Source organism: Taeniopygia guttata, chromosome 18 (assembly GCF_048771995.1).
Source record: "Taeniopygia guttata chromosome 18, bTaeGut7.mat, whole genome shotgun sequence".
In the NCBI taxonomy this organism is placed as follows: Eukaryota; Metazoa; Chordata; class Aves; order Passeriformes; family Estrildidae; genus Taeniopygia; species Taeniopygia guttata.
In genome coordinates this window covers 8,139,870-8,161,003 of record NC_133043.1, presented here as the reverse complement: position 1 = coordinate 8,161,003, position 21,134 = coordinate 8,139,870, and the positions used below count along the sequence as shown (strand labels likewise).

The window sequence follows — 21,134 nt, the reverse complement described above, 5'->3', positions numbered from 1 at the left end:
CGGGAAGTGGTAAAAGCCCTGGACAGGCTGAAATTCAGCATCCCCCAGCGAAGGGGGAGATCAAACGGCAGCCTTTGGCCTCGCTCCCTCTGACGCCAGGCCTTGTCATCGAGGGGAGGTCTCGGCCAGAGAGTGGTGGGTGTGTGGTTCCTCCAGACTCAGCAGCTTTTTGCCTGGAGTTTGGGAGTGTTTTCCCTGGGGAGGCCTGAGCTCAGAAATATTTTTAAGCAAATTATCAGCTGGGAGGAATGAGCTCAGCTCGTCGGCATTGTGTAGGGCCTCCCGGTGAGCCCTGCGGTCCTGGTCTGTGCCGGCTGCTGCGCAGAGCTCAGTGGAGAGTCAGTGTAGGGGAGCAGCCCCCAGCAAGTTGCAGAGCCTGCCACAAAAAACCTGAGCTCCTTAGAGGCTGACAGAAGATGGATTTTGGGGAAAACCTGCCAGTCCTGGGTAATGGGGGCAGGTAGAAGGTGCAACCACTTTCCCGAGTTCTGCAGCAAATCAGTGGCAGAGCCCAGACCTGTGTCCACGATCCCAGTCACTCTCCTTCAGGAGATATCTCTGTTAGCTCTGTCCCCTCCTGCTCTGTGCTGGACCCCGTGTCAGCCCCAACCCCACGGCTGAGTGGGGCTGATCCGCAGTCCCGGGGCTGGGTCTGCATGGAAATGGCTCCATCCATGCACCGGCCGCTCCCGCAGGAGCTGCCTGGAAAGTTCCCACTGCTGCAGTCGGTGCCTGTCCCCCTGCCAAGCCTGCAGGCCTGCCAGCCCCGCTGCAGCGCCAGCCGCGCTATTTCTGGCTCCACCTTGAGACAGTAACTTCAGCAGTGGGAACGATGCTAAAAGAGATGGATTCGGGAGGAGTGCATCCCCCTCCCGTTCCCATCCCCGGGTGCAGCAGGGCAGGCAGGGATGTGGAAGAGCTCTGTGCCTCGAAGGGAAACGCTGCACTTCATCTCACAGCAGAGGCACGTTCTCTGCACGCCTCCTCTGGGGCTGTGATGTGGCAGTGGGACCCCGAAATCCGGGCCTGCCCTGGCACAGAGAGCCGCAGGTCTCTGCTGCAGCCCCCACAGGCACTAAGGGTTATGGAAGGCATGGGAAGCCCCTAGGCTCTGTGCTTTTCTTCCCCCAGGGTAACTCCCAGTGCAGATCAACTCCTCCAGCATTTGGGGGCAGGAGCAGGAGAAGCCGGGGACTGGAGAGAGCTGAGGGAGGTTGTTGATGAATTTAACCCTTGGCTTCTTGCACAACTCAAGACAAACCTTGTCTGCTGTTTCTGCCTCAGTTTCCCCACACTCAGGGCACACATCACTATACCCAGCACACCCAGGGCACGGTGCTTCAAATGTACAAACCTTCTCCACCACATGATGTGTGGGATACCCCAGGGCTCCTCCCGGCACAGGAGATGGAGGGATGTTTGCTCTTGAAGAGAGACTGGTGGTCATGGCTGGACTGGACGCTCTGCTCCATGGTCGAATCCCTTTTGCAGTGAGGAGGGAAGTGGGGGGATTCTCCTCGGGCTGTCCCCCATCACGCCAGCTCCGTGCCACATGCCCACATCCCATCCCAGCACTTCCCTCCCACACTCGGCCTGAGCAGCGCCACGCGGGCGGAATGGAGCCGATCAGGACAAACCCGACTGGCAGTCGCCTGCCCACAGCCCGGGAGCTGCTGAGCGCCCTTCGGGCTGCCCTTGGGGTCAAGGGGCCTTGTTAAGGCTCTCGTAATTAAGATAGCCCTAAATTGCTGGTTATCAGCATGGGTAAGGAAGTGATCCCACTTCCATGTACGACACCACATCTGGAGGCAAACAAGCGGTGTCCGTGTGGGACCAGCTTGAATCAGCCTGTGGCTGCTGAGAGCAAAGGGACCCGCCTGGGGCTGCTGGTGGTCACCGTGCTGGTCACGGCATGGAGTGGGCATCCAAGGGTGGTCATCAGCTCAGTCTTCTGGGAAGTCCCCACAGACCAGAACTGAGATGGAAAAGCCCCATCTGTGTCTCCCCTGCCCTCACAGAGGCCGAGCCTGTGCCAGTCCCATTGCCCATCTGAGACAAACCTGGCTGCAGCCCCCAGCCACTGGCATCCCCAGCATGCACAGCCCTTCCCCAACCCTTCCTGCACCCATCTCCAGCCCTGACACCTTGCCATGAAGCCACTCTCAGCCCCTTTCTCCGTAGCACAAGCATGGCCAGCAGAGACCGGACAGGAATTCCACTCCTATTTAAAGCACAGGCTGGCAGGACAAAGGGGGATCCCTGTGGCACGGGGGCACAGGGCCTTGGACGGATGTAGCGTGGTGAGCACAGAGCCCAAAGCAGCCTCATCGTCCCACGGCACCTGCCAGGAGCAATGGGACAGCTGCTCTCACATCCTCCCAACACGACTCATGCCTTCCTGAGAGGAAATTGGGAGCGGGTTAGTCACCGAGAAGGGTGAGGGGCAGGTCAGGACGCTGCACTCCCCGGCATCCAGCTATTTCCTCCCATGACACCTTGCTGAGGAACCTCAGAGCTGTTTACAAACGCTGGACTGTGTCATGGCAGCGGCCGGGGAAGCAGCTGAGCCCGAATCTCACCCAGAATCAGCTGCGAGTGCTGCAGTTCCCAAGCCGAAAGCATCCGGGCTGGGAGCAGGTTTTGCCCCTCTGAGCATCCCTTTGTACCCACGGTGCCCAGGGAAGTCTTTCTGGAAAGCACAGTGCTCCAAATCACAGCATCTCAGCTCTCCTCACAGGTCTGCTCTGGGAAAACAAGATCAACCATGTTATCTGCCCAGTTGGTCATTCCCTGCCCTCCCTGCAATTTCCCGGCCAGCTCCAGAAGGTTTTAGCAGGAACAGAGGGCTCGCTGCTAATTAAACTACCCTAAGTGTGAGGAGTGATGCTTCCCTGAGGTGCAAACTCAAGGTTAGGACAGAGTTACATCTGTGGGGAATTGGTTGGAAAAAAAAATCCTTCTTGGGCTGGGCCAGACCCCTTGGAGCCCAGCAGTCCCTTGGGAGGGTGAGGTCAGTCCTGTTGCCAGCAAAAACTGCTGTCAATGATTTTTGCCAGCTGCCGTGAACACAAAGCAACTCCCAGCCTTGCTGGCACCCTCCGAACAAGTCCCCTGGGCTCTGTCCCCAGAGCTCTGTGCCCCAGGGTGGGGTTCACAGCACAGCCCACCTCCCTCCACGGGGGCTTCACACCCACGGCAACCTCGAACCCCCATGGATACGTGATGGTGAGACAATAGTAATGGGTAGGACATCGTCCCTCTCCATCCTCCCCACGGTCCTCACCCCTCGCCGTGCCTCCATTTCTCCAGGCCCCCACCTCACTCCTTTCGTGCTTGGAGAGATGCAGAAATGGTATTGAAACGCTGTTCAGTCCAACGTGGGGGCTCCGGGCACACCTGCCAGTCCCACGCGTGCCCTGCTGGGAGTGATGTGCAGGAACTGGGGCGGGGGTGCTGCCGGGTGCTCTGCCTCCCCCCTCCCGCCGTGACCGTGGGTCTGTTCTTTGCCATCCCCACGCCAGACACCCACCCCAGCAGCACAGAACCACCCGCGGCAAACCCACGGCGTCCCTTGGCCCCCGCCCGTCTGCACTGCCCGGAGCACGGGGCGGCGCTTGGGGAAACTGAGGCAGCCGGCTGGGGGTGTGGGGGGTACCGGCCCGGCCCCCCTCAGCGAGGGAAGAGGTGGCCTTGGGGGGTGGGTGGGTTAAATTTTTATGAATGGGGCCGCCCCGCCTGCCATCGCCGGGCGTCAGCAGCGAGCGGCGGCGGGCGGCGCTCCCCGGTGCCTCCCGCTCCGCTCCGCGCCCGCTCCGCCGATGGCCGCCGGCCGCCGCGCTCCCCCGGAGCCCGGCGGGGGCCCGGTGCTGCTCCAAGGCATCTTCGGCGCGGGGCCGGCCCCCGGTGCCGCCGCCTGCTCGCTGTGGCTGACGGCCCGGGAGCTGCAGGTGCGGCGTGCCGGCGGCTGCCCGGGCGGCTCGGCCGGTGCCGACGCCTCGCTCCGCCTGGCCGACTGTGTGGGCTCGGCCGCCTTCCCCGCGGCCGCGGCCGCCGCCTGCTTCTCGCTGGTGTGTTACCCGCTGAGGGGGCCGCGCTGGGGCCCGCCCGCCCGCCAGCGCCTGGAGCGGACCTTCCGCGTCTCCCGGGCTCCCGACGCTGAGGGCAACCTGCGCATCGCCCAGGCCTGGAGCCGCCGCATCCGTGAGCTCGCCGTGCCCGCCGTGCCCGCGCAGGACGGTGAGTGCCGAGCTCCCCCCGCCCCGCCCGTGGGGCCCGGCCGCGACCCCGACCCCGTTCCGGGGGCACGGGAGGGTGGGGGGGACACACAGACCGGGGGTGACCCGCGACACCGTGGGGTCACTCGGACACTCGCACGTTCCCCGAGGCTGGGGGGACAGGGACATCCCCGCTCGCGGCCCCAGACAGGGCTTGGTTGTTTCTGTCTCCTTTCAGTGGTCACACTGTGACCACTGAAAGGAGACAGAAACAACCAAGCCCTGTCTGGGGGCCCCCCCATCCCCATTGCTCCCGTTCGATAACTCCAAAGCTCCAAAGGGCAGCATGATCCAAGGAAAAAAAAAGTAATCATTGCTGACGCAGGCAGGACGGGAGCCAGGCACTGTCCCCAGCAGGTCCCATCCATCACTTGGGATTTGGGGACAGGCAGATCCCCCCAGGACCCCCGCGGTCCAGCGGGATCTCAGGGCAGTCTGGCAGGCTGTGTGTTTCTGATCCAGCTCCCCTCGGGAGCTGTTAGGGTCTGGAGTTGGGTGGGGGTCCTGCTCGGGGGCCGCATCCCCCAGCTCCCGCAGGCAGGGCAGGGCGTGCTGGCAGATAGTTGAACATCTGAGCAGAGATTCAATTATATGCACTACTTCATTTATTTGGCTGTCCAGTCGCTCTGATCAGACTTGGAAATTAAGAGGCATGCGGTTAGAGGGATCCTGTCAAATCACATTTAGCCCAGCTTTTCCTTGCTTGGATTTTAAAATGCAGCTCTTTTTTTTACATGACCTGCAGCTACAAAACAACTTTCTGTCTCTCTTCCTAAAGAATTACAAAAAATCCAGTGGAATGGGGTGAGGGCAGAACCAGTTCCCCAGCTCTATTTCCAGCCTGAACTCTGCAGCTGGAAGTCTCCAGACGCTTTCCAACCCTCGCCCTGTGAGCAGGTGGTGCGAGGGTGCTGGGGCAGGAGCAGCTCATTGCACACAGGGCCCTGTGGGCAGCAGGGGGAAGGAGGATGGGAGAAGGCAGTGCAGAATTTTGCAGTCACTTTCCTTGCTGAAGGCCATCGGGATTTGCAATCCTCCTCCCTCAGTTTTGGACAGAGCTAAAAATGCCCCTGGTGCACACCCAGCGCTCGCACGTGCCGGCAGAGAGGCCTGTGCGGGACTGATAAGGCCGTGCTGGGAAGCTGCGGGTGAGTCCGTGCAGAGAGTCCTGTCACCCTGTCCCCATGGGGAGGGGACCTGGGGAGCCACCAGCGATCCCATCCTGGTGCTGTCGCATCCTCTGGAATAAAAGCCCTGCGGAGTGCTGCAGCAGGGATGAAGGGATGATTCCCCCTCCTTGTTTCACCTCAAGGGATAAACAGAAAGTTCCTCAGCAGCTGATAACCCCAAAGCTGGGGCTGCCTGCAGTGTGTCCCAAACTGCAGCTATCCAGGAGGGGACAAACTGCCCCCAGGCTTGTGTCCCGACAGAGAAATCCAGCCCCAGGAGGCTCAGCCCCAGCCTCTCTCCCCCTGGCATGCTTGCTCCTTGTGCCCAGAGAGTCCCAGAAGGATGCAGGGATGCAGTGGAGTGGCTTGGGCTGCCGACAGCGGAGCTGTGGCACTGTGGGCACAGCCTGGGCACAGCCAGGACACATCACATGGGAGGATGTGGGCAGCGGGAGTGGAGCAGAGTTTGTGGCAGCAGTTGGAGCCCCTTCCTCCTGCTGACTCAGATTCTGCTCTGCTCAGCATTTGAGGCTGAAAGCTACCACACTGTGCTGGGAAGTGGAAGCTTGCTGGGATGCCAGGGACTGGCCGGTGTTGTGCAACAGGAAGAGTTGGATGGGTCAGGATGCTGCTGGAATCTGTCTGCCTGTGCATCACCATTGCTGGGCTCCAGCTCTGATCCAGCACCCTCCAGTTCCACCATAGGGCTGAGCCTGGTGCTGCTGGTGTCGCCAGTCCCACACTGGGATCACTCCTGTCACTACTTACAGCCTGGTACCAGCAATCTGTCCCTTGGGAGTCGTGGCATCCCTCTGTGCCCTGAGCAGGGTTTGTTTTCCCCCTCCAGCCAAGGAGCTGATCCTCGGGGTCCCAGCCTTTCCCTGCTGCCCAGAGGAGGCCACAGGGCAGCACCCACAGGTCGGGGCAGGATTTTTGGGCAAGACTCAGCTGCAGCTCTGTGTGTGTGTGAGAAACGACGTGCTTGATTAACACTGCAGGGTTAAAAACTCCATTTAGGCTTTTGAAGTGTCTTTGGCTTTTGCTTTTCAATATCCAGGGCTTTAGGGAGGAAAGAGACAGAAAAGCCCCCCAGAGAGAAGGCATCTGGGTTTGGGTTCATACCCTGTGTGGGTGCTTGTGTGTGTTTTCTTGCAGGGGATTTAGTGCCTGGGGGATCAGGGGAGCTCTGCAGGACTCGGAGCAGGGTCAGCCCAGCCCTGGGCTGCTTTTTGTTGTCCCTGACCCAAAGTGGAGTGGCCTCTGCTCTGGGTGCTTCACTGCTTTCCCCGAGGGCAGCTGTCCCTTTGTGTCTGGAGCCCACTGATAAGGGGCTGGGGAGGGTGGTGGGGGGAGCCACTGGCCCTGGGCAGCAGTGGGAGAAGCAGCTTGGAGCCAGTGCCTGGAGCAAGCAGCCAGGGCCAGGCTCAGCCCTGGGACTGTCACAGGCAGATCTTTGTTGGGGACTTGGTGACAGGTCCCAAGCAGCTGGTGAGGTGTCCTGGAGGGTGACAGCATGGATGATCCATGGGGCCAGGAAATAATGCTGGTGGTGATGGAGTCAGCAGAGCTCTGTGTGCTCCCAGGGCTGAAACTGGCATGGAGATGGGATGCTCCAGTCCCACCTCTCTCCAGGCAGCTTGTGGAGCTCATGGCCATGACTGGTGTGATGCTGGATGTCCCCCAGGGGAGGTGGCACATGTGGTGTCCTCCATGGCATGTCCCCAGTGTGGGTGTAGGAGGCTTTAGCTGCAGAACCCCAGCTCGTGTGTTCAAACAGCTCAAATGGCTGCACGTGTGCAGATGAGGTGGGGGTACCCCAGTGCTCGGGGGCTGGGAGGGGGTTCCCAGCCCAGGATGGTGCTGGGGGAGGCCTCTGCTGTCCTGACTCAGCACCTCGTCCTGCTGAGTCAGCAGCTGCTGGGCCCATGTGCTGGGCTGGGCACCCACATGTCCCCAGCCCAGGGCACAGCTCAGGGGGCACAGAGCTGCTGGGGACATCCCCAGCAATCCCCAGATTGGCTCCTCACTGCAGAGGCGCTGGGGGAGCCTGAGGCTGCTGCCCTTCCTCACTTCAGGGCTTGGGGTGCCCAGCAGCACCGGGGGTTCCAGCCCTCCTCCTCCTCCTCCTCATGCCTCCCTCACAGGGCAGCTCAGTGGCTTCCCCCTGTCCCCCTGCACAGGGACCACGGGGCTTGGAAAAGGAGAGACTGGAAGCAACTGGGGAGGCAGAGGGATGGGACCCCTGCCAGGCTTGTAATTACAGCCGGGCCGAGGCCCTGGCAGGCGAAACCTGAGCCCCGTGGGGAGCAGGGGAAGCAGGAGCCTCCATCTGTCTGCCAGCACAACTGTCTGTCCTGGCCCCGCTCCATCTGGGTGGATGCGGGGAACTGGGACCTGGGGTTCTCATCCCCCCACTCTGCTATGGCTGGAGCGCTGCAGGGCTCCATGCTGGGTGTGAACATCTCTGCTGATTGCCGGGGAGCTCACATGAGTCCCTGCAGGCCCCTGTGTCCTGTCTGTGCCACCTCCCCAGCATTCCCAGCAGGGACCCTCCATCCCTGCTCACCCCTGTTGCCTCTGGGTAGAGATTCAGCCCAGGGAGGGGGGGAGAATGGGGGAGGGCCAGTTCCCCTTTTGGTTTTGGCAAATGCTGCCCTGGCTGGCAAAGCCCTCCCAGGGCAGGGCCATGACCTGGCGCCCTGAGCCCCCTGTGCCCCCCAGGTGACAGCTATGGGGTGCTGCCCCGGCCCTGCCACGCGCTGGTGCTGCTGAACCCACAGAGCGGCTCTGGCCGTGCCCTCGATGACTTCCAGGCGGTGGTGCAGCCCATGCTGGCTGAGGCTGACATTGCCACCACTGTCTTCATCACCGGTGAGTCCATGAGCAACTCTTGCTCCTCTTGTTCCTTCTCCCTTCCCTGTGATCCTGCCTGGGCCCTGCCACATGGGACAGGCTCCTCCAAGGGCCTCTGACTCTGCATCAGCACTGCTCTGGGTCCTGCAGGATGCTGCACTGGAGGAGTGACTGCCTTGCCTCCTGCATCCCTGGCTGGGGTCACCATCTGGGGCTGGGGTCACCATCTGGGGCTGGGGTCGCTGTCTGGGGGGTGGCAGCAGGAAGGGCAGAGGGATGGAGGGTGATGCTCCAAATCTCTCCACTCTCCCCAACAGAAAGACCCCACCATGCGCACGAGAAGGTGCGAGATGAGGACCTGTCGCAGTGGGACACGTTGGTGGTCGTGTCTGGGGACGGGCTGCTGTTCGAGGTGAGGGCACCTCGGGGCTGGGCAGAGCTGGGGTGCCTGGGGCAGCAGCCAACTCTGAGTCACAAAGGCACCAAGCTTGGAGCAAAGCAGCCATCACCTCTGTCCTGCCCTGGGCAGGGGCACCGTGGCTCTGCTCCCCCCAGGCTGGGCAGGGGCAGTTCCTTGGGTACCACAGGCTCCTTCATCCCCACAGGTGGTGAACGGGCTGATGGAGCGTCCGGACTGGAAGGAGGCCATGAAGAAGCCGCTGTGCATCCTGCCAGGAGGCTCTGGGAACGCCCTGGCTGCCTCTATCAACTACTATGCAGGGTGAGTCCCAGCCCTGTGGGCACCCACTGCCCTCCTGCAGGGAGGAGGGAAGAGAAAGGCTGTGTGGGGCTGCAGCCCAGGGAGAGGTGCTGGGATGCCCAGGGATGCCTGGCAGGGTCCTCATTCCCCGCATGCTTGTGCAGCAGAGCCCCAGCTGGGAGCAAGGCATTAATCCCTGTCTGTCCTGCTCTCCCCACTCCCTTTCTCTGGGCTCAGAGACTGGTAAAGCTTTAACCCAAAGGACCCATCCCAGGCACAGCCAATCCCAAGGTGTGGGGGACCAGGGTTGCCCTGGCTCAGTTCCCTCTTTCAGCAGCTGGTTTATCCCTCCCATCCCCAGCAAAACTACTCCCAGCAGCTGTTCCTGAGGGACACTGTCACCCAGCAGGGACATGGCCCAGCCATGACACAAGGGTGAGGTCTGCAGGTGGATGCTGGGGCAGCAGGAGAGTTCCTGAGCTCCAAACTCACCCTCTCCACCCCTCACAGCTACGACCACGTTGCCAAGAAAAAGCTGCTGACGAACTGCACCTTCATCCTGTGCAAGGGGCTGTACACGCAGATGGACCTGGTGTCGCTGAGCACGGCCTCGGGCAAGCGCTTCTTCTCCTTCCTGGGCTTTGGCTGGGGCTTCATCTCGGACGTGGACATCGACAGCGAGAAGTACCGCTGGCTGGGCAGCGCCCGCTTCACCCTGGGCACGCTGCAGTGCCTGGCCAAGCTCCGGGTGTACCAGGGCCGCCTGTCCTACCTGCCCGTGGCTGCGGAGCAGGACAGTGCCCCGGCCCCGAGGGACGTCCCCGCGCCCGTCACCAACGGCCGCGTCCCTGAGCCCGCGGGCACCGAGGCGCCCGGCTCGCCGCCCCCCGACTCGCTGCTGGTGCCGCTGGGCCAGCCCGTGCCGCCGCACTGGACCGTGGTCCCCGAGGAGGAGTTCGTCCTGGTCTACGCCATCTACCAGTCCCACCTGGGCACCAACCTGCTGATGGCACCGGCGGCCCGGCTGCACGACGGCTGCATCCACCTCTTCTACATGAAGGCCGGCATCAGCCGCGTGACGCTGCTGAAGCTCTTCCTGGCCATGTCCAGGGGGACCCACCTGGACTTGAACTGTCCCCACCTGTCCTACGTCCCGGTGCGGGCGTTCCGCCTGGAGCCGCGCGTGGCCGCGGGCATCATGACGGTGGATGGGGAGGCGCTGGCCTGCGAGCCCGTGCAGGGCCAGGTCCATGCCCGCCTCTGCCGCGTCCTCAGCGGCTCCTGAGCTCCCCGTTCGCCCTCCCTGCAGCGCTGAGCTGCCGGCACGGCCCGGCGCCAGGGTGGCAGAGCCTTCCTCCCACTCAGGAACCCCCTCCTTCCACAGCAATAGGTCTTGGGGGGGCGTGGGGCTCATCCCCTCGCTTGCCCCCACGCTTAGCTTTACCCCCTTGGGACAGCTCCCAGTGTTGTTCCAAAAATGAGCCACAAGCCCCATCAGGTACTCGGTGCCGGCGAGATGCCAGCGTGTTTTATCCTGGTACGAGGTCCCGGCCCCCAGGCGGCTGCGCCGGCACAGCCCCGTCCCCTCCCCGGCTCGGACGCACACACGGTGGCATTGCTGTGCCACCCCCCCAGGGAGGGTCAGGACCAATAGATCTAATACAATAAACCGACTTTTTAAAGAATGTTTCTACCCCAAAGCTTCCTGTAGAAGCGGAGTTTATTCTTGTGAGAAATGCAAAATAAATATCTAGCGTTTGCAAAAAAAAAAAAAAAACAAAAAAAAAAACCCAAAAAATCCTTCCTGGGTTTTGAATCCGATCTCACGGCTGCTGTGGCTGCTGTCAGGGGTTGGGCTCACCCAGGGTGTGCTGAAGGTGGGATAGGTTTAGCTCAGCACCGCAGCCCTTTGCTCCCGGACATCCTGACGGGAGCAGCACGGAGCGAGGGGCCCCGGAGATGCTCCCAAGGGAGGTGTTGAGGATGCAGGACACCGGGCATTGCTGCCACCACCCAGCCCCGTTTTTGGGGTGCAGCGATGCCTCCCTGCTCAGCCTCATGCTGAGCTCGTATCCAGGGAGCTCAGCCCTGCAGTGACACTTGGGGACATCCTGGGGAAAGTTCGGTGCCTCTGAGCGACAGCAGGGAAGGATTCATGGAAGAGGTTCAAGGAGGGGTCGTTGGAGCTGAGGGGTTTGGCTTTCTGCCTGCAGCAGGGGCCTTTTGGGGGACCCTTGCCTCCCTTTTCTCGGGCTGCCCGGGCCAGCTGGAGCCCTGCTACAGGTCCCTGGCCTGGGACTTGCCTGGGGGGAATTACTGAGCCTCTTTGATATAAAATTGCAGTAATTAAACCTCATTTTCAGCGCTCAAGTACAAAGCAGAAGAGTAAACAGTGGTGGCTATTTGCATTTATTCAACTGCAAACTGTGCAATTAGGATGGCAGATCCGGGAAAGAAGAGCACGATTGTCCTCCTCCCATGGCCTCAGTTGCTGATGGAGAGGAGCCCTGTTCCTGAGCCAGCAGGGCAGGCAGCAGCTGGGAACCACCTCCCAAAATAAAGTTATTTCCCCCGCGGCATCGCGCCAGGTGTAAAAACAGGCTGAGCAATAACTCTCTAACTCTGCTGAGCTGCTGGAGGCTCACAGGAGCCCCCAGGCTGGGGGGGCTCCAAAAGGATTTTTTATTTTTTTGCCTGAGTCTGGCCACAAGCACTGGGGCCAAAAGCTGTGCTGGGCGTGCACTGAGCCACCCGCGAGCACCAGCAAGGAGCACAGAAAATAAAAACTGCCAGCCAGCCTGGAAGATGCTCCTCTGCACATCAGGGTCTTGGGGAACAGCTCAGAGAAAGAACAGAGGCAGCTCCTCCCTGCCAGACCCGCCTGGATCCCTCCGTTGCGGGACCCTGTCCAGCCCCAGGCTGGCAGAAGAGGGGGAAGTGCCAAAGAGTGGCAGGGGGAAAGAAAGAGACAACTCACAGATCTACTCACAGAGGCAAAATTTAATGGCAAGTCATCTTCCCTCCTTTATTACACCTTGGTTAGCCAAACAAAAAAAAAAAAAAAATTCTGCAGGTAAAAAAAGTTTTAATGGTCACACAGCACTTTATACATATATCATAAGCAACCAAGCATCCACATCTGCACGTGAACGACACACCTCTAAGCATGGCCTCAATAGTCAGGTTTGTTTTTTATTCATTAAATACTGTACAGAATCAAGGCTACAAACTGATTTTGTAATGCTTCTTCCCCGTCCCCAGCACTTAAAACAGTTACAGGCTGCTCTCATTTGTACATCACACAGTCGTGTAGCCAGTTTTAAGGCTAACAATATGCATCATGCTTTGGCTTTTTTTGTGTGTTTTTAGATTTTTTTTTAAGGTTTTAGCCTTTTAAATTTTGTTACCCTTAAATATTACATACATACACAAAAAATTACATAGCTGCAGTGTGCTCACCACCAACCTCATCACCCAGGAGCTTCACATTATCAAAAGCTTTAGAAAATTTGTAAACCTCTGTGCACGCTTGGGTTTGGGACAGCTGCAGAGTGAGCGGTGCCGGGGGAGCAGTGTCCCATTCCAGGCCAACATCCCCCTCCTCAGAGGGAGCCCAGCCTGTGCAAAAGCTCTTCTGTAGGATCAGAGACTTTTTGGGCTAAGGGGAGGATGTGGTGCCTGCCCTGTGAGATGAGAGCTGCAGAGTAAAGGAGGGGAAAAGGGGAACTCGACAGCTCCTCCATCCCCAGTGGGTTTCTCCCTCCCTCCATCCCTGGTCCTGTGGGTGATGGAGCAGTCACAGCCGGGCTCTGGGGACAGAGGGTGTCAGTGTCCGGATCACAAACATGGTTGTGCCTGGAATCAGCCTCTGCCTGTTCTTCCCTGGCCTGGAGCAGTGCCTCACCTCTTGCCCCCAGCCCTGAGGCACTCCCGTGCTGCCCTCAAAGGGATCCATTCACTCCCGTGGCGTGGGGACAGCTCCAGCCTGCCCTGCCCACCACCAGCACCTCTGCAGCCCAGCTCTTCAGCACAGCCAAGCCCTGCATCCTCCGGAGCACCAGGAGAAGAAAGTGTCTTCCAAAATCCCAATGGTGGATGGGGACATGAGAAAGGCTTTGTGCAGCCAGCCCCTGGCTCAGGAGCATCAGGGGCCATAGGAAACAACAGGGAGCTGGGGAGGGTGGGGGTGGAGGGGGGCTGGATTTGGGCTGGTGGGAGCAAAAATCACTGCACCAATGTGCTGGTTTCCTCCTGCTGTTCTCTGTTTATAACTGCAGCCACACTGAGCAAGAGTAAAAGCAAAGGAGAGCTTTGGCTCCATCCTTACCTCTGGCAGAGCCGTGTGCTCAGCCCAACTCCTCCCTGGCAAGGCTGGCACTGCTGCCCCGCTGGAAGGACTCTCCCTGACAGACTGAGCTCCCCGTGGGTGCCTCTCCAGCCCCTGAGCACCGGGCAAAGCGGCAGGGCTGGAGTGGGAGTGCCCAGCTCCAAGTGAAGGTGTGTGCAGACAGCACCAGAGGCCTCAGGGAGGGGACGTGCCCAGGGAAGTCACTGCCTCAAAGTGCCCACGGTCACAGCTCAGGCTGCCCTGAGCGTCCAGCAGCAGCGTGGCAGGGAGCAGGGATGGATTCCCAGAGCAGCACTGTGTAACAGCACAGGAACTGGCACTAACTGGTGCTGCCACAACATGACACGGCTTCCCTGGGGTGACCCTGGCTCCCACAGCTCCTCACAGCCGTGTACAGCTGGATGAGGGAGCAGCAGCCACACCAGGCTCATCCTGAGCTGCAATGGGCCCAGGATCACTCGCTGGGATCCAGGGTGGGTGTAGTGCTGTGTGACAGCCAGGATGGCTCGGAACAAAAGATACCTAAGCAAGTAAACAAGGACAGGACCCTGAATCCCATGTACTTCTAGAAGACAGGCATGCATGGTGGGGAAAGGGAAGTTTGCCTCACTCTGGAGAAAAAGAAGTGGGGATGGCTAGACCTGCCTCCAGGAGACTGACCTGGAAGCTGCAGAACTGGATGGAAAGTCTGCAGCACTCCCAGGGCAGCACAAGTGCCAGTGCAGGGCTCTGGCCCTGCCTACCAATCCCAACTGGAAGAACCTCGTAGCTATGGGTGAACAACTAAGACTAGAGCAACTCCATATGGTGCAGACAACTCCAATGCAAACACAATCCAATGTCTAAGTACAGATAAGCTGGGGTAGACTTCATAGAACCCATGGGAATGCCAAGAAAAATAAAAGACTGGGAGGACATTGCCCTTCATTTCCAGAAACTACAGCAATCCCTTCTCCTGGCTGGAACCCCACCAGAACAAACTGCTGGGTGTAGTGCTGGGTGGGAAGAGTCCTTGTGTGAAAAGGTGCCCCAAGATGAAAGTGCAGAGGGAAAGTGGCTGCAAGACTGCTTCTGTGCAGGTCTCAAATCTTACCATTGCAGGGTCAAACTTGCAAGAAGAGCATGTACATGGGACAGGGGGAAGGAAGAGGGGTTGGGGACAAAGAGTTATTCATGCTTAAACAACCTTTCCTCAGAGGAGCAGTCAGGCCTACCACCTTCTTTGGAACAAACCAAGCTGAGGAAGAAAAGCTGGAAGGAGAAGCCAGTTGATTGATTAACAGCGTTTGCCAATTTACTTTCTGCTGCTTTCCCTTCTCCCCTGCACCTGCCTGTCCCTAACCTGATGGTTTATTTGTCCTCTGTCCACTCTGGGATGTTGGCCCCTGCTAAGGCAGCCCGGTACTGCTGCAAGACACCGCGGATGCTTTTGATGAACCCCTTGGACAAAGGGAAGAGGGGAAACCCGATATCAGGGTAACCGCTCTTCTCCGGCAGGAAACTCCTGTAGCTCTTTCTCCTTTTCTTTGGTTTCACGCTGGGCTGCGAGGCAGAGTCCTGGGCAGCCTTCCCCTCGTCCGTTCGGTCTCTGGCCAGGTCCCCCCTGGCTTGGCCCGTGCTCTCCGAGTCCGAGAACTGTTGGAGGTCACCGGTGCCGGGCGCGGCGCTGGGCAGCTCCGGCTCGTCCGGCTCCTCCTGCGCGTCCAGCGCCGAGTCGGACAGGGACAGTTCAGCGGCCGGTCCCGGCTCCGGGCCGCGCTCCCCGGGGCTCACCAGCGAGGCAGAATCCGCCCCGTTGGCCTGTTCGTGGCTGCGCTCCACCAGCTCGTTGGTCTCCAGCCAGGACTCGATGCGGGACACCAGGCGCCAGCCGTGGCAGCGGAAATGCTCCCGGATCTCGTGCTCGAAGACCTCCACGGGCCGGCGCAGCAGCTGCATCATGGACTGCACCACGCGGATCAGCGTCATCTCGTTGTAGCAGCGGCTGTTCTCGTAGCCCTCCTGCAGCCCCCGGTCGCTGTCGAAGCCGGCCTCGTTGTAGTAGGGCTCGTTCACCAGGATCAGACCTGCCGGCAGAACGGACACCGAGGGGTTAAGGCAGAACGACAGCAATCCCATCCCCTGGAGGGTCAAACCAGGCCAGGCCGAACCCCCGAAGGTGCAGGATGCACAGGACCGGTGCTGCAAGGGGAGCCTGGTGTGCCTGGCAGGGACCGGGAGTGGCATCCTCCTTGGCTGGCAAGAACAGCCCTCTGCCAGCACAATGCAGAGGGCACAAACAGCAGAGCAGGTCAAAAGGGCAGGAAGGGAGGGGTTTCACAGCTCCTTTCACTTCCCTCCTGCAAAAAAACCCACAAACCCAACAAAAGCTTTTATTTTCTTCCTCCTCTTAATCAGAACAAAGGCCAGACTGCAGCAACAGGTTTTGAGCTGGCCAGGTTCTGCTCTATCCAGCAGAGTACCATCAGACAGTGCAGTTCTGAGACACAGAAGACTGTGACAAGTCACCTTTACCAAGATTTCTCCTGCTTACTTCTGGTCTAATGAAATTACAGGTATGTAGCAACAGCCCCTGCACTGCCAGGCTGCTGGCAGCCTGCCACAAGTTGCATTAGAGCTGGGGAGATCATGTGTCTCTCAAAGCCCAGACAGCAGGAGAGACTTTCCCCTAACACCAAGCTGCTCCAGTAAAACATTTAGTGTTTCGTTTTCTAAATTTGGATCCTTGGCTTTGGAAATGAGAAAAGGCTTTTATCGAGGTATCCTTCCCCCACAGGAGGATACAGGTGGACTGTGGGAGTTCAGAAGAGCAGGAGTTGCCTCCAGTCAGCAGGAACCCTTGCTCTGTGTCAAAGGTTTCTCATCACATGCCTGAGCTCCCTGCACAGAAAGTCACCCATGAGGAAGTTCCGTGATTTAGTCTGTCTGCTCCCAAACTGGATAGGCCAGAGCAATGCCCCATGGCAGGAAGCCCTGGGGCTCGTCTAGGCACACCCCTGATTATTCTCTGCTTTGGTAGGAGCATAAACACCAGCATCATGTGCAAAACACGTCCCAGGTAGGATGGGCGGGTGACTCAGTGGGGATAAAAAAAAAGTCCTCGCAAATGAGGCCCAGTTTAGCAACTTCAACTAACTTTGGTAACAGGCTGAGGACACGGTGGTTCACCTCTGTCAGCTCACAGTAACAAGCAGACAACTCTGTGCTTGGCTGCTGCAGGAGAAGAGGGGAAAGCATTGTGTCAGAGCCCTGGGATGCAGCCAGAAGTCTGGGCATGAGAAAAGCTGGCACCTGCTTCCACTGCTCAAGCAGAGAGGTAAGGACACTGCTTTGTCCAGCAAGGTGAGACTGAAAAGCAGCACTAGCCCAACTGGGGTGGCAGATCCCAATTGTATGCCCCCCATAAACCAACATCCTTTCCTCCCTCTGCCTTTTCTTGCCCCACAGGCTTGGCAGGAGCGTTTACCTTGGATGGAGATGAGTACTTGAAGGAGACTGGATTTACTGGTCCACCTTTCTGTCCCCTGAAATGCAAACACAAATATGTTAAAGGGCTGAAGCACCATCAGTTTGCTCTGTGACCACTGTCAGATGAAGTGAGGCCCCATTTGTTCTGCATTCCTGTTGCTGACATCCTGTGGCTCACGGCAGGAACCAGGAACTGACTCCAGGAGCACGTGATGTGCTGGTCTCCCAGCTCAACAACACATCTCTCCGTTATTTTTTTACCAGCACCACACCCCCCCCCAGGCCAGTTCTGTCTGGAACTGTGTAACCTTACACACCAGCCATCAGTTCCAACCCCTTCCCAGCTGCCCTGTCCTGCTCAAAACCTATTTCCCTGGCTCTGCTCATTCCAAGTCTCCAGCTGGGCTTTGTACCACGCTGCATGATTTGTCCACAGTGTGGAAGACAGAGCCCTAGCCCATAGGCACACCCCATGCTGGTGTTGGCATCTCTGCTATGGCTGGACTGACCACAGACTTCTCATTGAGGAGAGACAGTTGAGCCAAATACAGACCCAGCAAAAGCCAAACTACACCAGTTATCTACTCCAGATACCTAAACCAGTGCCCAAAGCCTAAGCACCACCCAAGAGAGAAGTCACCCAGGTCTGGTAGGAAGTGACTTGTTCCACAAGCAGCCCAGCACAAGCCCTGCTCCCCAGGGACAGGTGAGGACAGCATTACCTTGCCTATCCAGGTGCCCAGGAGGCTGACACACACTTTGCCATTGTCGTACAGGTTGGGATTCAGCCTCCCACTGCACTGGGAGAGGTAGCGGAAGAGAGGCGGGACAGCGGGGTAGATGTTGGGGAGCTGGATGTCGAAGAGGAAGAGGCCATCTTCGTAGGGTGTGCGTGTGGGCCCTTTGATAAGTGCTGAGAAGAGATCCTGTGGGGAGAGGCAGGAGGTCAGGCACTGGGAAACACTCTCTCACCCTGGCAGAGCTGTATTTACACAGAGGGACAGTGGGGATGTGACTGACTTGGCCCTTTCAAGTGTCAGCTCAAGTAACACATCTCAGGACACCTTCCCCTACAGAAGTTGCACCCTGAGAGCAAAGTGAACATTTACAAGTGAAACAGGGCTTTGAGGAGGGACAAAAATCCCAGATTTTCTCCTTGCTGACACAGCCCCTTGCTGGCACTCAGCACCCAGAACAGGGTCCCTGCAATCAGCAGCTCCTTTTTTGCCACCCTGACTCAGGGAATGCAAAACCAGCCATTTTGGGTAATTACAGCCCTGTTTCACATGATGCACACATTCCTGCAGCTCTAATGCAAAGGATTAGGGCTAAGCAGGGAATTCCAAAGACAGGGATCTGGATGCTGAGCCCAGCACTACCACAGAGGCATCTGAGAGCAGGCACTTGCCATTCGATCCTCGAAGGTTTTCACCATGATGCCATCGGGCAGGGAGGTGGCCAGCAGAGCCATCTCCTTCCGCACGGTGCTGAAGAACTTCTTGGCTTCTGGAGGCTGGAACTCCATTTTCTTGAAGGCATGGGAATCTGTGGGACAAGGAAGACAACAGAATTACAGCTTGCCTTTGGAAACTGCCACAGTTTCCTAGTGAAGGCAAATCCACCCATGTGTAATATGCATCATGTGGAAGAGAGGAGTTAACTTGCTTTGGTGCTGAGCCAGGAGAGATTATTTCTCACACAGCACAGCAACCACAACCTGCATCTCCTGTTCTCACTGTCCCACACAACACTGTCCCCTGCGGCCCAGCAAGGAAGCTTGTCCCACAGCTGGGACAATCCCACAGAGCAATGGACCTTTCCCTGCCAAATCTAAGCACAGCTCCCCATTTTCCCTTCCTCACACCTGCAGCTTTGGCCACCTTTCCCACCCTGGCTGGAGCACCTTGGGCTCCACTGTCACCAATGTTCCACACAGCCAGATGCTCATTTTGTCTCTGGCCACTAACACTGGTGCCAGTGAGTAAGGAAACCCACTCATCAAGGACACCCAGCACAAGAACATCAGCTGTTTTTGCTCTGCTTCTCAACCAATTCAGCCTTGAAAAAAAAAAAAAGCCCGAGCAAATTCTGCAACTTGCAAGGAAATATCTGCAGTGGAAAGCAACTGATGTCTGCAGCCTTCCAACGTTAGTCACCACCCTGGGAAAGAGAGAAGCACACTTCTGGGGCTTGGGAAGGTTCAAGAGTGCCTAGAGATGCTATCTAAAAGCCATGCTTAGGTCCCAGAACACACTGTGCTACAGAAGTTGGCTTAATTTCTCTTCTCTAGTTAATGAGCCATGAAAAGGACTTAAGAAGAAAAGAGGATACAGAATCCAAAAGGTTTGAGGCAAAGGTTTTGGATAAAGAAACACTGCAGGAGAGCAGGGAAGGACCGAGTATCCACACTCACCTGGAGCATACTCCAACACAGAGAACACTTCTCCCTTGGCACTGGTGAAGGTGACTCCAGGCTTCCCTCCGCTCTGCTGGCAGAGCACTGGTGTCTCACTGGGCCACTCTGACCTCACTGGTGTCTGTGCCTCTGCTTTTTCTTCCTTCTTCTCCGTCTCTGCCATGGCTTCCATCTTTTCCTCCTCAGCAATAGCTACATTATCCAAGGTCTTCTTTAGATTTTCCTGCAGCTTTTTAATATCATCCAAGAACTTCTTCTCTCGAGTGGGTTTTTCCAGTTCCACAGTTGGGGAGGTGGGAGAGCCAGTCAGCAGCTGCTCCACAGTCATATTTTTCAGGCTTTCCAAGATCTTGATGGCCTCCTTTAGTTCCCGGAAGCTCTTTGGGGCTCCATCCTTGCCACCTTTCTCTGTAGCAAGATCTGCAACTGCCATAGCCACAGCTCCCTGGACTTCTTGTTCTACTTTTTTCACCTCCTCTGCTGCTGGTTCCTCAGGCTCAAAGTCCTCAATTCTTGGGTGGTCATCTTCCATGAGGCCATTATCTGTCTCCCAGCTGTCACTTTCATCCTCCCACTCTGAGGATGCCCCGCTGGTGCTGCCGTCAACAGAATCATAGTCTGACTCCTCAATTTCTGATTCAATATTGTACAAGTGCTAAAGGAGAGCAGAGTTACACGAGACTTAGGCTGAAGCACAGTTTTAGAGAAAGCAGTTTCCATTTGGAATTGGTTGGGCTGTTTAAACCCATTCCATCTATACTGGCACAGATTATGAAACCACACAGTCCAATCCTCCACTTTTCCAACTATGGCACTGGGGGGGTAAAACTAGGGCAAGTTCTAGATGGGCTGCAGTCCTTCCAGTGTCTGGGATCCAGCCCTGGAGTGCAGGCAGGTGCCCCACAGCTACCTGGATGCCCCAGGGTTTCAGAACACAGAGCTCAGAAGGTATTTGGTATCACGTGAGGAGTTGGTATTTCTGGTCCTGCTTCTGCACCAGCAACTGTGCTGGCACAGAACCCTGGTTTGGCTGCCTCCACACTCTGTCCTTCTACAGAGACAATGCTGGAACCAGGAACACATTCCCACAGCAGCTCTCCTCTCCCATGGCATGCAATACTTGCCAAAAGAGCCTTGCTAGGCTGCTTTAGCTGTTATATGTGGCTACTGCTTAAAATTCAGCTGGGACAATGGAGCCTCACCCAAGCTGCTGAATAAGCTCTTACATAAAATCCTCTCTTCCCTCTCACTACTGGAGGCTGAACACATCCCCACTCCATGCAGCCTCACCTCCTACAACTTGCTTTTGCACATGCTGCACCTCAGGAGGTCTCTCTGCAGAGGTTTACGGATTTCCTCCAGCTTTAAGCACCAACACAGAACCAGGGAAGCAAGAACACCTTTACAGGGCTGTGTTTACAGTGACAAGATGGGAGCATTTTATCCACAAGCTTCTGAGACTTGAGTGACAGCCCAAGAATCCTATTAATCTTGCAAGATATGACCCCAGAGGCTAAAGCACAGGGACCCTCAGTCATCTTGTCAAAGCCTTCAATGAACCAGCACTGTTGAGCCAGTCCTGTGCCACTCAGAGACAGGCAGCCAGCAGAGGTTAGCTGGGTTCAACACAAGTGACTGCAGGCATGAAAAGCCATCAAAACTCACTGCCCTCAAAGCTAATCCAAATCTGAGTTGGAAAGTTAATTAGCCTGTTATGCCATCTTTATTTTTAGAGCTGTGAAAAAGCACCCAGACAGCTCGTCTCTGGGCACATGGTCAGGCATTGATAAATCATGGTTTTACCAACTAATAATTCATGCTTCTGACATTTCCCTAACTCCCATAATTACGCAGAGGAGCAGAATCGAAGGGACTGGCGTGACACAGCAGGAGCTGCTGCAGAGCC

General features: G+C 57.6%; 2 protein-coding genes across 2 annotated transcripts in view; one reads left to right on the top strand and one right to left on the bottom strand.

The window, feature by feature from the left end:
- Positions 1 to 3,691: 3,691 nt before the first annotated feature.
- On the top strand, positions 3,692 to 10,681 carry SPHK1 (sphingosine kinase 1). Its single transcript, XM_030287350.4, has 5 exons — positions 3,692 to 4,236; positions 8,165 to 8,314; positions 8,614 to 8,708; positions 8,902 to 9,017; positions 9,507 to 10,681. The coding sequence occupies exons 1-5, from the start codon at positions 3,717 to 3,719 to the stop codon at positions 10,279 to 10,281; spliced, it is 1,656 nt and encodes a 551-aa protein (XP_030143210.4). The 5' UTR covers positions 3,692 to 3,716; the 3' UTR covers positions 10,282 to 10,681.
- Positions 10,682 to 11,978: 1,297 nt separating this feature from the next.
- UBE2O (ubiquitin conjugating enzyme E2 O) overlaps positions 11,979 to 21,134 on the bottom strand; it is a 58,264-nt gene continuing 49,108 nt past the window's right edge. The window contains exons 14-18 of the mRNA XM_030287348.4: positions 19,226 to 19,883; positions 18,221 to 18,357; positions 17,535 to 17,738; positions 16,811 to 16,868; positions 11,979 to 15,410 (exon numbers count right to left, since the gene is read on the bottom strand). Coding sequence (XP_030143208.4) covers positions 14,695 to 15,410; positions 16,811 to 16,868; positions 17,535 to 17,738; positions 18,221 to 18,357; positions 19,226 to 19,883 — 1,773 coding nt within the window. The 3' untranslated portion in view covers positions 11,979 to 14,694. The remainder of the gene's footprint in view (positions 15,411 to 16,810; positions 16,869 to 17,534; positions 17,739 to 18,220; positions 18,358 to 19,225; positions 19,884 to 21,134) is intronic.

Coding starts and splice junctions, on each gene's coding strand:
- SPHK1 (XM_030287350.4), top strand. CDS start 3,717: ATGAATGGGGCCGCCCCGCCTGCCATCGCCGGGCGTCAGCAGCGAGCG. Junction 8,315..8,613: donor CACCACTGTCTTCATCACCG/GTGAGTCCATGA, acceptor TCTCCCCAACAG/AAAGACCCCACCATGCGCAC. Junction 9,018..9,506: donor TCTATCAACTACTATGCAGG/GTGAGTCCCAGC, acceptor CACCCCTCACAG/CTACGACCACGTTGCCAAGA.